Genomic DNA, 16,799 nt, shown 5'->3' on the forward strand with positions numbered 1-16,799 from the left:
TGTTTCTTTTTCCCCTTCCTCCAGATACAAGTCTGTCAACACCCAATACACAATTGGATCACATACAAATAGAACAAGGTGTGGCAAATCTGAGCTGTGAAAAATCTCATTTCAGTCAGCATAACATCTCTGAACATGACGCTTGTTCTCAAGCTTGTTATGTGAGAAAGTGGAGGCAGAGCAAATGCTGTCATTTCATGCCACTTAATGAACAATTTTCTCCAAGAAGACTGAACTTCAAGTGACTACATCTATAGCACACTGCATGCCATGTGATGTGAAAGAAGAAATAAATCTAGCCATGAGATGTCTGAGCAGGTTGTACTTATGAAAAGTGGTGGGTTTGTTTTTGACAAGCACTAAGGAGAAGCAGACAGATGGCCTGCTCAGTGTGGGGACTGGCTAGCGTCACTGACCAAGTACAGAGAGGCACAGAAGGGAGAGAAAACAAACAGGGAAACAAGCTTTTCCTCTATCACGCAAATCAAAAATCAGTCAACTGCAGTCAATGCCAGTAACAGTAGGACCCAGGAATGGGATTTGAGAGCTGAGCCGTTAGACCACACTTTGTTTGAAATGTCTGCCTGATTGATAGTCTTCCAGAGAAGAGAGCTAGGACATTATTCTCAGCCTGTGAGACTCATTTATCAGCTCGGTTCAATATTTACCTGCAAGCGCACTGACAGTAGCTCTTTTTACTGAAAGACTGGACTATTGGTTTCATCGACAGCTGGGGTTGTTGGGTATAGATTAAATTGATTGGAAAGCTGGCAATACAGAATGACGTATAGACAAGACAGTTTTGTGGATGTTTAACAAGCCACTGCACTTATTCCAGTTGGCTGGACTTTAATCTCACTAGAAGATCGGGTTAAGTATTAGGGGACCACACTGTCTCACCGGGCTGCATTGTTAAAACGGGGGGGAGAGAGGGAGAAAAGAGAAGAAAAAAAAAAAAGGACGAAAAGAAAGCCTTCAACTTGCCTTCAGCTCCTTTCCTGCTTCTAATTTTGGGGAATAAAAATGTAGATGTGCATCAATAATTCATGAATACAAGCATTAATAATTTGTTCCACTTTGTGGCGATCGGGTCCTGTGTCTCAGTGAATAACCTGCAGCCTGGTCAAGCAGGCTTTACCCGATACCTGCACGCTTAGCAATTCAGTGTGCCGAGGTTCAGGCCGGTCCTAAGTGTCGCGTAAGTGATAGTGGGGGTTGAGACATTTCTCAGGCTAGACAGGCGTTCAGTGAACCGAGAGCTCATTATCGGCCAGCGTACAGCTCACAGCCTGCATAGGGGATGTAGTGGGGCTCAAGCAGCTAAAAGCAGCCCATGCTGTGCCTACTCACCCCACTTAAGGTCTTTATGTTGTGCAGTGCATTCTGGGCCTCCAGTGCAGCTTTTCTTGTATAAAAAGTTACAAAACAGCATCCTGCAGAGTGAAAAGAAAAAATAAAAAAAAATAAAAAATAGGGACAAACAATGGGTGGAGGGAGGGAGGAGACAAAACTGCATTAAAAACACAGCACACAGACATTAAATGTAATACCATGACTGCTGCAGAACAGGAAAGATGCTAAATGGATGAAAGTACTTTCACCACATATCATATTTTAGAAGCACGTGACAGGATATTCTTAGCGCCAACTGTTAGATGGTGCACATACACCATGTAGGAGCTGGCAGCGAGGACAAAGGAGTAATGAGACAGCTGAAGGCTGTGACACAGCCAGAGAGAGTACCACAGGGTTAGACGGCTGTCAGGAGGCACTGATGTGCAGTCGGCAGGTCAACTCAGCCCAGGCCAACACATTACATTGAGTATATTGCTGCATTACATAAGAATCCAGTCCCATACATGTGTGCATACATATAAACATGAGGCATGAAAACAGCACAAAGAAACAAGAGGGAGTGGGAGAGAGCAAGGAAGAGAAACCATGGGAGGAGAGAGTTTGTGGGGGAGGGGAATGAAGAAAAGAGCGTTAGGAGGGGAGGAGAGGGGGGGAAAAGAAAAAAAAAAAAAAAAAAAAAAAAAAGAAGAAAAAAGAAATAGTGCAAATCTGGTGATTTGTCAATTGATCTGCACAAAAGTAAACAAGCAAAAATGGAAGTAGGATTACAGCACTTTCAACAAATAAATTAAACAAAAGCAACATGATTATATAAGAGTTGGTTGGAGAATGGCATTGTGTGGCATGCAAATAAACAACAGCCAGACTATCAGTAGGTCATTGATGAAACTGCAGTAGGAAACAAAACTACTGTGAAAGGAGGCCTACAGTGAAACTGAGCGTAGAGGTGTTGCTGCAAAACACATTCAACTTCACTTGGCTGGGTGAAAAACCTCCTGTGATCAGGCCTGATTATCTAATAGAATACATTAACATGTCCACAGGCCATCACAGCTGACACTGCATAGAGCAGGGGAGGGGTGCTGCTTAAACAATAATGAGCTTTGAACTCTTCAGCCTCCCAAATGAACTGCACAGCGTTGTGTGTATATTTGCACACGCACACACACGCACACGCACACACGCGCACACACCATTATAAGAACCCTGGGGACTTTCTGGTACACCTGTAAACACTCGTAACACCACTAAATAATCCTACGAGTGTGTACATCTGTTCCAAGGCCCTTATCATGGGAATTCAAATGCTCTCCTGGTGGCATGCCGTCCAGCAGTTTTGGCCTTGACACAATAAAGTCAGGGTTTGAAACTCGCTTTAGTCAATGGGCCACGTACAGCCCAATTTGATCTCAAGTGAGCCAGACCAATATAACCACCCTTTCTGTTAATTTAAATAGTATTTATATTTTAAGGTAAGACATCTATTCAAAAAATAAATTAATTAAAAATTAACACAAACAGATAAAGTGATAAGTGCAATTTCTAACATGTAGAAAGTTACACATTTCACTGCAGTTGTTGCCAGTCAAAAGATATCCATGTTAGATACTCAAGGCTCTTTCAGAACAAATGGTGAAATTGTGATATGTCTGAATTTAGTGCAGATCTAATAAATGCCATGTCACAAGTTTATTTTCATCTATTTAGCATCTTTCCTGCTCTGCAAGCTTATTTTGTTGCTATATTGCTCTGAACCCAGAAAAAACACAAGACAGGATAAGTTACACTCATTAATTAAAAAACCCACTTCTGCAACGAATTGAGACAGAATGTCTGCACATTACAAGATAATATAACCTTTTTGTTTTTAAATTACAGTTGTGCAGCCGATGTTTACAAGAATACTAGAAAAGGAGATCCCAGAAAGACAATTATCTCTCCAGACGGTGCAACTGTTGTCAACCTGTCTTTGGCTTGTTAACAGCAACACACACACACAATCAGCGAGGTAGTGTCAGTGATTCATAACAAACACCTCACAACAACTACATCTGGCCTGGATTGCCAGGGTGGTGTCTGGTAGCACAAATATGGTTCCTTTTAGACTCAAGCTTAGCATCAAGTATATTCCCACCACATTAAAAGCCAAGAGTGGTTTAGCGCCTTTAGCTACAGCGAATCATCCAACCATCAAGGGAACTGAGATTTGGGTGACCCAGGACAGTTACATCAAGGAAACTGTCGTTACTTTATTCACCTGCAGTTAGTTACGGGAGACTGAGCACTTCCAGTGGCACTTTGCAGCTCTCTGCAGACAGCAGGCTTCCACTTCACCGTCTCCTCTAATTGCAGCCTAAACTGAATCGCTCAACTCGAGCACCATTTCTAAGGTGAGCGCATTGATGGATGTCTTAATGGAAAATTGCAGTCAAGTAACACTCCCTTTGTACAATGCTGCTTCTAAAGCTGCATTGTACAAAGAAGAGGAAATTTAGAATATATGAATATTTAAAAAAAGATATTATTTAACCCTGAAACAAAAGACTGCTTGCATATGAGGTGATCTAACACAAACACAGCTGCACTGCATGTGCAGACAGGCAGTGCATTGCCTAAGTGCTAAAATCTGAAAGCAGATGAGGAGAGAAGGGGGTTTGCACCAACTAAGAGACCAAGTTGTTTTTATCTATGAGCAATGAAGGTTTTCCAGAAAGTTTCACACCTAATTAGTGTCCATCTCTTATTAGAGATGGTATATAGAGTGAAAGTGAACAATAGAGAAACTGAAAGTATCATCTGAGCTTTTCAGTTGTGTCACTTCATTTAAACAGATTGCAATGCACGCCTCAAATACCTGCAGACTGCTGTTAGCATGCTACATGCTATACTAGTTTTCCCCACTAGCAACTGGTGCACTCCTCACATATGGCAAAACAAACAAAACAGGTTTTTAAGATAATCTGGATGGCTACATAATCCAATGTTTTCAATTAAAATAAAATTATTATATGCCAGATCGTTTATATTGAAATCTAAATCACTAAGGAGAAATTTTGCCTGCAAGGTAGTAGAACAAATTATTCCTGAAAGTGAACCTTTCACCCAGACTGTACCTTTGCTCTGAGGAGGATTCTGAGTGCGATCACGAAGAATGTTTATCTGGTGCACGGCTCCAAAGGGCTCAAATAGCTCTTTAAGTTCCGTTTCTGACCAGGAGCGGGGGATCTGTCCAACAAACATCTTGATGGAGTCAGGGTCTGGCTGGTCCAAGTGCTCCAGCGACCCGTTCATCTTGCTGCTGCTGCCGCCGTTGCTAAGAAGAAAAAGAAAGAAAGAAAGAAAAAAAAAAAAAAACGAGAGAAAGAAATGAAAAACAATTTTTGTAATGTGTATGCCAGAGGTTAAACAAATTTAATATCATAACCATACTGCTTCAGTAGGTCACGATAAGTAAAGGAACAATTACCATTATCTGGTTTAGAACCACTTGCACTCACATCTAAGTACTGTCCGGTTTGGCAGCTAACAATTTCATTTCATTTTCATGCTTAGCTTAAAGGAATGAGTCACATAATGATAAATGGGGATGGGAATTAAGAACAGGTTCTTGCAGAAAACCGGTTCCTAGTAGTCCCATTTCTTGGAATTGTGTGTTCTTCCCATGGATCCCCCTTATCTGCTCTCACACTCACTACAACCAGCTGATTTCTGTTTGCAAGCAATAGTGACACTGTCTAGAGCAGAGGTTCCCAAAGTGTGGGGCCCGCCCCCTGGGGGGGCAGTAAGAAAAAACTAAAAAGAACCCTTGGACACTGCTAGCATCATTGACAGGTTTTTGACGGGGCTCCCACACAAACGGAAAGCTGGAGATGAAGCATCGCCAAATATGTTTCCAAACCAACTTCCTTCCAAGCCAAATGCTAGAAAATGTGATGAAGCACATCTTCCCTTTGGCTTCACCTACACAAGTGCCAAGGTAGGTCTCTGTGACAGAATTAGTTTCCCTTGCGTCGGGAGCACGCGCTGGGCTCTTCAAATCACGGACAAACAGTATCCCACATTCTTGATTTTTAGTTCACAAACACTTCTTGTAATGACTAACTACTCCTGACATTTTGGAGATGTTAGCTCTTTATACAGTAAAGTTACATCCAAATAATATCAGGCTGATCCTGCCACGATTTGTTCCCCCAGTTCAAATCACAGACTAACAGTATCCCACAGTTGTTTATGTTTTTGAACCCATTTTGCACAGAGAGGCATTTGAGAAATGTATCGATAGCAATGTTGAATATTATTACACAGGGGGGGAAAAAAAAAAAACAAAAAAAAAAACCCCACAAACATTTTTCGTGTAAAACAAAGGGGGGGCAGCAAAAAAGGTTGGGAACCACTGGTCTAGAGGATGGATATGCATCTTTTTTTTCTTTTTTTTTATAAATTGCACGAAAGGACAAGATAAATGGTGGACAAATGTATGCAGGACTGAAATAACTGCATAATTCTGCTAACACAACTTTGGTTCTTTGCAAGCATCTGCCAAAACAGCATGCTATTGCTAAGCTAGCCAAGAACCCATAGTGAAAGCCGAGTGAATACCTACCCCAGCTGCCAGACCCTTAGCTTCAACAGGCAACAAGCACATGAGCAGCCTCCCTTTCTACCCGTTCACGTTTCTAAAGCAGAATCACTTTGTATTCTATTAAGAGAAAAATCTTAGAGATGTGCCCTCATTACAGATTTGTATTGGTGTGTGGGGTTGTAGCCTCAGGTTTGTATTGTTAAATGGTGATTATGAAACATTAAAATAGCTGAAATGCACTGAGTAACATGAAAGTAATGTAATCAGTAGTATAACAAATTACTCTCGGGAGTAATTAAGTAATGTACTGCATTACTTTTAAGAAAAGTGTTCTATGTAATATGTGTAACAATGACGTTTTTGAGTAAAGACTCCAACACTGATTACAAAGAGGAAATACCTCTTTGAACATTTGACCCACATCATTTAATCAAGTTGCATGAATGTAATTTCTTTATTGCTGCTCAAGCAACGGTTTTCACTCTCACAACTGAGCCAAAGAGAACCTGATGACAATCGATAAGGAATCTAATTAGTGATATCGATAGTGGAATTGCTAAATTCTTATCAATTCCCATCCCTACAATAAATATCTAATGCAAATTTTAGAGTGGCACAGAAAGGGCCTGAGCAAATGATCAGCTTCAATGAGTTATTCTTCCAGCAAAAAGGCGATGTCACAATAGTGCCAGTAGTTCAGGCAGATTTAAACAGCCATAATGCTGCTTTCTTCTAGAGGCTGAAGTTTAGAAAGTCACTAATGTAATTTAATTTAGAAGCACGTGACAGGATATTCTTGGCGCCAACTGTTAGATGGTGCACATACACCATGTATGTATATCTGTTTATAGTTTTGTTTTTTTTTTAAAGAAAAAAAAAAAAGAAAGTTACACCATCTCTTATTTTTTTTAACATTCACCTAAACATACTGAGACAAAATCAAGATTTAATAAATAGGTTACACTGTGTTTTTAGTATTATAAATAAAAAAATTTTAAAAAGTGTGTATTGCATTTTCAGAATTCCTACCAAAAAGTCAAATGATTTTGCAGTGTGACCGTTTAAACACGCGTTTACTCAAGTGCAAGCTGAAACAATATATCATTTACAAATTATTGCCAGCTTCCTCTGGGGAAAGCTTTGGGGACAGAGAATCAATACCCACCAGTGTACCTGTGACTACAGCATCTTTGTCTCACTCTCACACAGAATCAAACACACAAACTGTTCCTGACAGGGGTAGAGGCGCTGGAAATTATGAATGAGAGTGAAGTAACAGCCCTTCACAGGAAAAGAAATAACTTGCAACAGGTTAAGACTTCCAACGCACACTACAGATATGTAATATTTCAAACAAAGGGAAAAAAAAAAAAAAAAAAAAAACCCCGACAAAACCGTGGTACTAATCTCACAAAAAAAGTATATGAATGTTTGCACATTTCAAATAACTATTTTGCACACAAACCTCTGAACACGAGTCATCCATCTCTTGCAAAATGAGCCCAGCCGTTCAGCAGAAACACCAAACTCCTTGAGGGACTTAAATGACATGCTAACAAATCACACTTCTGCTCGTGTTCCTCCCGAAATCCAACTCCACACCTCCAAATTAGCCCTTGCCCCTTCCCTCTGAAGGCTTTCAATACATTTGAATGATGACAAACAATTTTCCCAGAGAAAAAAAACAAAAACAAAACAAAAAAAAACAAACAAAAGGAACTACTGTGAAACAAAAACCTCTTCTCCAAAAGAGGGGATTGTGGCCCCTCCCACTAGCATGTAACAGCTACTCAAAAACAGCACCGCAAAGCTCTAAACTTCCAAGAATCGGTGGTTAGCAGGCCGAGATTTTGCAGTGCATCTCCTCCTCAGGCGCTTTGGCGATGGTACAGAGAGTAACCTACAGCTTCTTTGCCACAGCAGGGGAACAATCACATATTGTTCCCCCATGCCGGAGAACACTATTCACCGTTCCTCTGCGGCACAATGGACCAAGTCATACAGACGCACTGGAACACGTCGAAGGCTACGTCTGCTAAGGCCACAGTACTGGTGTGTGACACCATTTGTCCATTTCTGCCAGTGGCATTCCGACGCCATTTTGCCATAGGCACTTTGCTCAGATCTCACAGCACAGAGAAAACCTCACTTGAAAATACTGGATTTGTGTCAGAATTCAAAAACATGAAGGCTGCATATGACACCGTCTCCTTTACATTCATTAAACTCTCAAAGCCACTGCAGCTGTGCATAGCTCTTCTGCTATGCGACTGTGAGATTACATTCTTCGGGCATGATTCTGCTGCATTTTTAGTATACACATATATACTCAAGGAAGTAAAATTCAAGTAAACAAAATCTATTATGAAACTGTCTGCTTCAAGATGTTGCATCATACAGCATAACCGAGCTGACAACTGTATAGTCACCTATGAATATTACAAAGGTGACTGCTGCGAACTAAGTATTTACATTTGCACGTATAAACCAGTTTAAAGTGATGTCATATGCTGCAGAGCTGTTTTGCAAAACAAAAACCTGTTGGTATAAAACCCAAATAAACATGTAGCTGATATCCATTCACCGTGGGTCCAATAAGGTCAGAAGAGCTGGGGCATTAAGTAAAGACATACCACTGTTGGCATTTTTTTCCTAAATGTTTTTTTTTGAAAAACAAATACATATTCAAATTTCATCAACTTTACTGTAGTGGGAGCAACACCAGAAAAATCAAGACATTCAGACAGACTTTGTAACTTTAATTACTGCTATCGGTATGACAGGCACAGCAACATTGTTTATACCATGCTAATTAAGGTTGCTTGATTATGGCAAAAATTAAAATCATGATTATTTAACACAATTATGCTATCAGAAAAAAATAGCATAATTTTTTCCATTTAAATAGTCATTCAGACAATTTGGGCCCTGGGAGCAGCAAAAAGTGGGGCACTTGAAGACCAAACAAGACCATACTTGTTAAACCGAATGTGACAATAGGCATTTTAATCCCAATTACCTTGTTTTAATACTGACTGAAAGCCAAACAAAACAGTAACTGGAGTTAAAATTTGATTCATTGGGCAGCTACAGCGTCAAAAATAAAAACGCTTTTAAATGTAGATTTTACAAGGATGTGCCATTTTACAACTTACAAATGGTAAATAGCTCTGAATTTGTCAGAGCACCCAGAAGAAGATCATCTATCTTAAGCTGCTCTTTAACCATGTTGTGGACAGAGACAGGTGCAGACACAGATGAGTGGTTATTCCTGTTATACTCCTTTGAAGTCCACAAGAAATATGGATGAAGGGTAAACGCAAAGTTGATGCAATGCCACGTACAAAGAGCAAGAGCCACGTGCTCACCTTATGATGACAAAATCTACAGCAAACACCATTATCTACAGCATATCTACATAAGCAGCTGTGTTTTCCCACTTATTGATCACATCATCCAGCCTGCTTTAGATTACAAAGTGTCAACCTGAACACTGACCACCCCAAGATCAAAAGTTTCTCAGGCTCATTGTACATTTTGATTTGTGTGAATCGCCAAAACTCAAGTTTTTTCAAAGCTACTGCAATTTGGGTGGTGCAGCTGTCAGCCTGCTGCAAAGCTTTTGACAGTTTTGAAGATCTTGGCAAATTAAACAACTTGTTTAACATGCACTGTTGCCACACAGTTTTAAAACAAGTTGGTTGTTGATAGAAGAAAAACATTTTTTCCACTTCTGATTGTGTTGCACAGCTTTAGATTGTGAAAACGGGAAACAATTTTTGTTTGCCGTCTCAAGGTTGCAGCTCAAGTGTAAATTGCACCTATGACGCCATCATCTTTGCTGTTATCTGTGTGTTTGTTGAGACAAGCAGAGGCCGAGCTGAATTTCACTAAAATTTATCAAGTTCAAAACATGCAATATAAGACAATGTTGTGGGTGTTGTTGACTTTGTCATGTAGTGATCCCAAGCCTCAGCAGGCGGACCACCTCAGGTATGTTGTGTGGAAAAATTTAATCAAACTGGGACAAGACTAAATTCAAAGTCCTTCACTGTATATATTCATTTTATTTAATTTACCAAGTACAAAGTTTTATTTTTCTTCTCAGAGTCAAGTTTCTATTTTGATGCCTTTTCAGACATGGTTTCGGTTTTTGGCTGTAACTATAATAAGCTAGTTATGTCAGACACTTAAACATTGTATTAAACTATTAGACCTACACAAAATCTCGATACTTTACTCCAAGTGTACCGGTTAAAATAAATACTGCAATTGATTCTGTCAGTACCGCCCAGCTCTGCTCCCAGCACCACCTGCCAGAGTATTTCCAGACGGCAGTGATGAAGTCTTTTGCTGAGCTTCCACAAACAGCCCTGCGTTGTGGCAGCTCGTCGCGCTCCAAGACACCCTGCAGCAGCTGACGAGCCATCCAGAGCCACGGCAGTTGCATGCCCACTGCTGCGCCACCCATAAAAACAGGTGATTTATCTAGACCATGTGTCTGTCCTGTTGGTGAGCTCTGACCGCGCAAGTATGCCAGCGACACCTTTTCCGGTGCCCATAATAGAAGGCCAGCCAATTTGCCTGGTTATACTCGTGGTTGTGGACATTACTCATTCCGAAACCCTCAGGAGGGTCACAGCAACACCAAATGTCACATGATGTAGAGTTTTTTCCCCCCCCACCATTGCTGATGGAAACCAATCTCACTGCCTGCTATTATCAATCATTAAAAATAAATACCAGCTAACATTTTATCATTACTAGAAAATCACTAACGTGGTACATTCAATGTCAAACCATCACAATGTTGCTTTAATAAAAATATTGATCAAGTCTTACTAAAGACATGTTACAAATTGCCATGAGTCTCTTCCCGTTTAAATGACAGACCAAACTCATTTCATCACCTGGTAATCAGCAGCATGCCACTTTAACACTTTATTGGGGATAAAATAAAGTCAAGGTTCACACAGAGAACATGCTGCTTCAAAGAAAAGAGAGAAATCAGTCGACTGAAACAGCTGTTTGCTAGTAATACCCTTAAAGAAAGAAAAAAAATCGTGAGCCGTTTTTTCCTTTTAGGAAACCAGTGGCCTTATAAGCTGATTCAATGAGACACAGAATGCCTCTAATGCCTCAGTAATATCTCTGACAGCTGTCAAGTAGAACAAAGTCTCTCTCTCTCTCTCTCGCTCAACTCCATTTATTTTCCCTAACACTAGGAGAAAAGAAAAAAAGAAAAAAAGAAAAAGGCAGAATATTCTTTGATAGCTTCAATAAAGTATAATGAGCCTGGGAAAAAATAAATAAAAACTCCTGACAGCTTGAAGATGCAACTTAAAAGACTGGCCACAGACAACAGGATTTACAGAATAACTGTTGTTATCAAAAATCAATACAACTCCTTGTTTTTTGGTCCCAAACAAACAAAAAATTGTTTTACAACTTCAAGGCAGAAACAGGAGAACTGTGTGTCATTTGATTTCCATACCAAGTGGCTGACCTAATCAGCACACTGTGGTTCTGATGAGAAAATTATTGAAATATTTTTTTTCCTCCTGGCATTAACTCCAATTCAGCTCAAAATGGCCTAATTTCATTGTTGCATTTGCCCTGATGAAGACGGACGTGTTCAATCAGCCTCTGAGTGGGCTGCGTGTTAACAGACGGCCAGCATCTGATGACAAGGCCCGCCCCATTAGCTACATAATCACACCAAGAGTCCCCAGCGGTTATAGATGGCGATGCTAAAGTAAAGCTTGCATGAACAGTCAAAACGAGCAACTACAAACTCTCCTCAGTTAGCGTCAGACGGAGCGTCAGCAATTAGTCTCAAGTGAAGAGACCAACAGCCAACTAAATGCAGCAATCAAGCACAATCAATTTGCCTGAATGTGGTGACTTACTCTGACATTCATTACACTAACCTGTAACAGAAAACAGAACAGCTTTGATTGAGATAAAACTCGTTTTAATTATCCAACCTGTTCTTTTTACTTTTTCTTTTTCTTTTTAAATTATCATCATCATCATCATCAAAATAGAGCATAGAAGGTCGAACACAAATGCACTGCTACTACTGATGTTCCTGCTTACGTGGGATGGGGAATTACCCGTTCAGGGTTCTTCCTTGTTCAAAATGGGCCTCTGAGGAGGAGCATGTAAGCTCAACCGTTCCACATATAGATAAGGCATTGTTACCTTTGCTGGGACAAGACCATCTTCCTGTTATTTCTAGCTATCTGATAAACAGTTACCAAAAGCCCATAACTGAAATGTCACACATGTCAGATTAGTTACAGAATATAGTCACATCAATTTCAGTGGTTAGATCAGGTCACTGACAGTCCGAGTACAACTGCTCATTTTTTTAAATTAAAATACTGCAGAAGCTTGGGAGAAAGGTGCCAGCGTTTGTCAGGGCTGTCCCGAGATGTCGGAACATGTCTGAACTAACAGATATTTGCCTTGGTACTAGAAATGCTAGTCTGCTTAACTGAGCTTTAGCTTATTTATGTACAAACTAGCCAGACGTCTTTTTGTCCCACACTTCAATAAGTCCTCCTTTTAGTTTTAAGAAATTTAGTCAGTGTGATAAGATAACCTTTATTAGTCCCACACGTGGGAAATTTGTTTTGTCACAGCAGGAAGTGGACAGTGCAAAAGTTATGACGCAAAAATTAGAATACAATAAGAATAAATACAGTACACAACTGTACAGAATAGAATAAAATACTATATACAGTAGAATAAAATATACAATAAGATAAAAATAGAATACAAATGCTATATACAACTGAGTAAAAATACAACGATGCCAGAAAAGATTATTGCACTTAGTGTTATTGCAATAATTGCGATATTTTCCACCAAAAGTAGTTCCACACTAAAAGCTGATCAGATAAATCCATTATTTTTCAATGCTTTACTTTTTCTTTTTTCTTTTTTTTTTTTAACTGCAACAATAACTGGAGCAACTACTGTACCATTGTGGCCCATACCTTGGTTTGGGAATGGGTGAATACGGCTTTTTTGTGTGTTCTCATGAACTAAAAAACAAAAACAAAACCCACACACGCCATTAATGTAAACATTTCCACTTCAGTAATTGTGGAAATGATCTTGAAAAAAAATCAGCTTTCACTAGTATGGTTTAACTAATATTAATAGCACTATCGTTGTACAATATTGCAGACGTGTTTCCGTTTCAGTCTCAGTTTCACCCCTACAGGCTTAAATGGAGAGTTTGCAGAAAATACTGCACATTGAAGAAACAATACTTTAAAACAAGGCTTCCAATTATGCACAAAATTCAAACTTGCACTGTGATCACTGATAAATTATAAGCTAATGATTGATCTATCTAAAGCACAGATACTCAATGCTATGCAAAAGATGAGGGTTGTACCAAATGAGGGTTGTAATTCTCAAATGCCTTCAATCTAATCCATTACTCTAACTAATCCCATAGTTTTCTGCTTAAACAGACCTCTTACCTCTTTGTTAATCACTTCAGAGCCAACTACTGATAGAGTCATGGACATAGTGGGTGACTGTGGTCTTATGCAACTCACTCTGTGCCTCAACGTCTTTTGTTTGCAAAGCTTGCAGAAGAATTTGCTCAACCTTCGATCACACCACCCCACAGTGGAGATAGAGGATCTCACTGAGTGTTTTGTGGCTCCAGGACAGACAGGCTTGCAGTTACTGTCATGCTAAGGCAAGCAGCAACAGCAGCAAAAAAAACAAAAAAAAAAAAACAATCCAGATCAGAGTGGTCCTTCTTTTGGCCTTTAACATCTGGCTACAAGGGCATTCATCCACCAGCACCCTGACAGCAAGGAGAGTGAACAATTGGCCCGAGCAGCCATCCAACTCAGCGCCAAGATCCGAGACTTCACACAGATCAACAACTCCCTGACCGCAACAAAAAGGGATCACTGTGACACTTAGCTAACTGACATAGCACTATGGCAGTGTCGGCTGCCAAAGGATCATGCTTAAGCCCCGAAAGCCATTCTCGCTGTCAACAATTAGACAAAAATCAATCAACTCAGTCAAGATGCAGTCAACATAGTCACAAAAGACAAACAAAAAGAAGAAAAAAAAGAAAAGAAAAAAAGGCTGAACTGGTTATTTCTTATCATATCCCTGGTCATTTTCCTTTGGCACAAGCCCAGAATGGATGGAGGGAAATTTATTTAGTGGGGGAAAACCCCTTACAATATTCACACATTATTTTACACAAGAAAACAGGATATCAAAAAGGTGGAACTACAACGACCACTGTCACATAAATGGCCATTGATCCTCAGTATATCAGTTTAGTTTGTATAACGCACAAAGCCACAAATGTAAATATTTGCAGTTTACTGGCACGTTTAAAAAGTTTCTAAAAGCTTAAAAGGCCACGTTTTACAGCGTTTTACAACCCAATCAGCAAATCATTTAGAAATAGTGCAACATTTTAGACTAGAAGCAAAAATATTTTCTTGTTTAATCTTTTTAATTTATAGTTTGCTCTAGAGCAAAAAACAAAAAGCACAACAAGCAAAGGATAACGTGATTAAAACATTTAAAGAATCCTTGTTCAGCTGTTGAGTTTCCTCATTTGTGAGACCATGCAATAACAGCCATTTTGTTGCAAACTACAGAGAGCATTGCTGGAATTGCAAACATTTAAATGTTAAATAGTGTCGTAAAGCAGGCGGTGATTTTGGAAATGTTTTTGTCAAACAGGATTAGCTGACTTTGTGTCGATACTACCTTCGGGGTGGGGAGTTATATATGGTCCTCTGTACTTTATAAATACCTTTCCTCCCACTTGTTTACATGCCCCGTCACAAGATTTCCATTAATGGCTCAATAATGTAGCAAACCACGTGTTTTCTATCGTTAAGTCAGCACTCTATAACCAACATGGACGGGAGGAAGGGGGTACAAATGCATGTGAGCTGCAGCTAACCATGTTAGCAGGCTCGGCTGCTAGCAAGAGACAGGGAGGGACCGGGAGTAAGTGTGCCGTATCCTGCCTGCAAACAGGCTCACGCACGCTGCTGGACTTTAGAAACTGAAGTCACATTAGTAACGGCTTGGCAACGACATATAGTGTTATGGAACTTTAAAGCAACTTCTCACACTTCGTCTGCCAAAAGCGCTTGTTTTCAAAGCCCGACAATTGATCGTCTAAACATCCACCGTTTGTTTCGATCGACCGCACTTCAAATGAGAATTTGATCAGCTGTAACGAAGTAACCCGAAGTCAGAGCAAAAACAAACAACCAAAAAATATGTCTGTGTAATTAATGCAACGTAAAGGGCACAAAATGGGCATCATGTTTATTTATTTGCATATTTTTTAAAGCTACGTGGTTTCTTTTTCTGGACTGATACTGAACGTGTGATCTCCGGAAGCACATGTCACTTGACTATTGTAGCGCGCCCAAGCGTCGGGTACCGCTGTTAGCAAACTGCGTTTCCACTCAAAGTGACGAGATAAGAGATTAGCAGCAGGGCCACACTTTACTTAACTGCAATTTATTGTGGTCACATGCCTGTATTACCCAAGTTAAGCTAGCAACTTAAACTCCAGGTGAGCGTATCCTCACCGCTTGCGTGATTAGCAACGTTAGCATCCCAGTTTGCTCGTTTAGCTAGCGTTAGCTAACTCAACTAGCCCTCAACTGTTTTGTTCGCCTCGCCTGCTTAAAAAAAATAAAAATGCCAGTCTGTGTTTACGATGTTGAAGAGGCGAGGCGAGAACTCGGCACATGTCTTTAGCTGATTTACTTACATTGTGTCGCTCGAAGTCATTAACCGACTTTCGGTGAGAGGGAGGAAATCCAGGTTGTACGGCGAAGTCATGCTCCAAAAAAAAAAAAGAACAACACACACAGCGTCTAAACAACGAAAAGCGACGTCCACTCAACTCCTGTGAGACGGCGAGAAGACGAAGCAGAGCAGGTGCTGGGAGGGGGCGTCTTCTTTAAAACTGCAGAGAGGGAGGGAGGGAGATAGAGCGCGAGGGCACCGGTATCCGCCTTATTCCTTCCTTCTTGTTTCTCTCTCTCTCTCGCTGTCTCCGAGCGAAATAAATTCAGGCGAGCCGCCGTCAACACTGCACACCGAGCTGCAGCAAAGCAGAGGCGTGGCCTCGTCAACAAAAGTCCGAAAGACACGCTGCGTGTTGCTCAACAATCTAAATGCCCCTATCTAAATGACTGCAATGTCCCTTTAGAGACCACACGTGGTGCCCTATGGAGAGTTTACTAACCTGTTTTCTAGTTTACGATCTTTTATCTGCTCTAGCATCGCCATTGCATTCCAATAATGACCCACATTCTGCAACCCTTTTACAAAAAACAAAAAAACGTATTAATCAGATCATGTCGAGCCTTATTGTGAAATGAGTCTATCTGAGAATGAATCAGTGATCTAATAATCACAATTGGTGAGCGATTTAAAATGTTTAAATATAGTATCCGGGCCATTACTATCAATCACACTAATGCCACTCCTGTTTCCATATCTTCCCAGCACTCTAAATTAGGCAACCGGGCCTTTTGTTTTTATTGGATTACTTAAATAAATAAGATTATTTCCAGGTTGTTTATTGCCTTGCACTGCAGATCGGTCCATAAATCAATTCCCAGTCAAAAAGTTAGATGGGTAAAAATGTAGCTGTTCTTGTCTGCCTTCATCCATTCTTCCCTTCAGGGTCATAGGTCATATTCCCCCTTTGTGCTGGACTGTTATCTCCTAGAAGGTGGGGAGAGGGGGGAGGGGGAGCCTATCTTCCTTTGTTGTGCCAGACTTACAAGGTGAGGCCTCTACACGTGGAGGGAAAGGTAAACGGGCC

The 16,799-nt window shown here is 40.3% G+C and overlaps 1 protein-coding gene across 6 annotated transcripts in view; it reads right to left on the reverse strand.

The window, feature by feature from the left end:
- Positions 1-16,799, reverse strand: part of LOC102310863 (CUGBP Elav-like family member 2) — a 32,252-nt gene that overhangs the window by 13,751 nt on the left and 1,702 nt on the right. For 4 of the 6 annotated variants that reach the window (XR_006054528.1, XR_006054527.1, XM_042221981.1 and 1 more), the window contains exons 2-3: positions 4,470-4,669; positions 1,351-1,433 (exon numbers count right to left, since the gene is read on the reverse strand). Coding sequence is in view for 2 of the 6 variants with exons in the window: in XM_042221981.1 (XP_042077915.1) it covers positions 1,351-1,433; positions 4,470-4,669 (283 nt within the window). In the remaining 4 variants the exon portion in view is untranslated. Of the gene's footprint in view, positions 1-1,350; positions 1,434-4,469; positions 4,670-7,403; positions 12,612-15,734; positions 16,104-16,799 lie in introns of those variants that run through there. The other 2 variants (XR_006054530.1, XR_006054529.1) reach the window with 2 other exon arrangements.

The sequence above is a fragment of the Haplochromis burtoni genome, unplaced genomic scaffold (assembly GCF_018398535.1).
Source record: "Haplochromis burtoni strain Fernald_Lab_line unplaced genomic scaffold, NCSU_Asbu1 Contig_77, whole genome shotgun sequence".
Taxonomy (NCBI): domain Eukaryota; kingdom Metazoa; phylum Chordata; class Actinopteri; order Cichliformes; family Cichlidae; genus Haplochromis; species Haplochromis burtoni.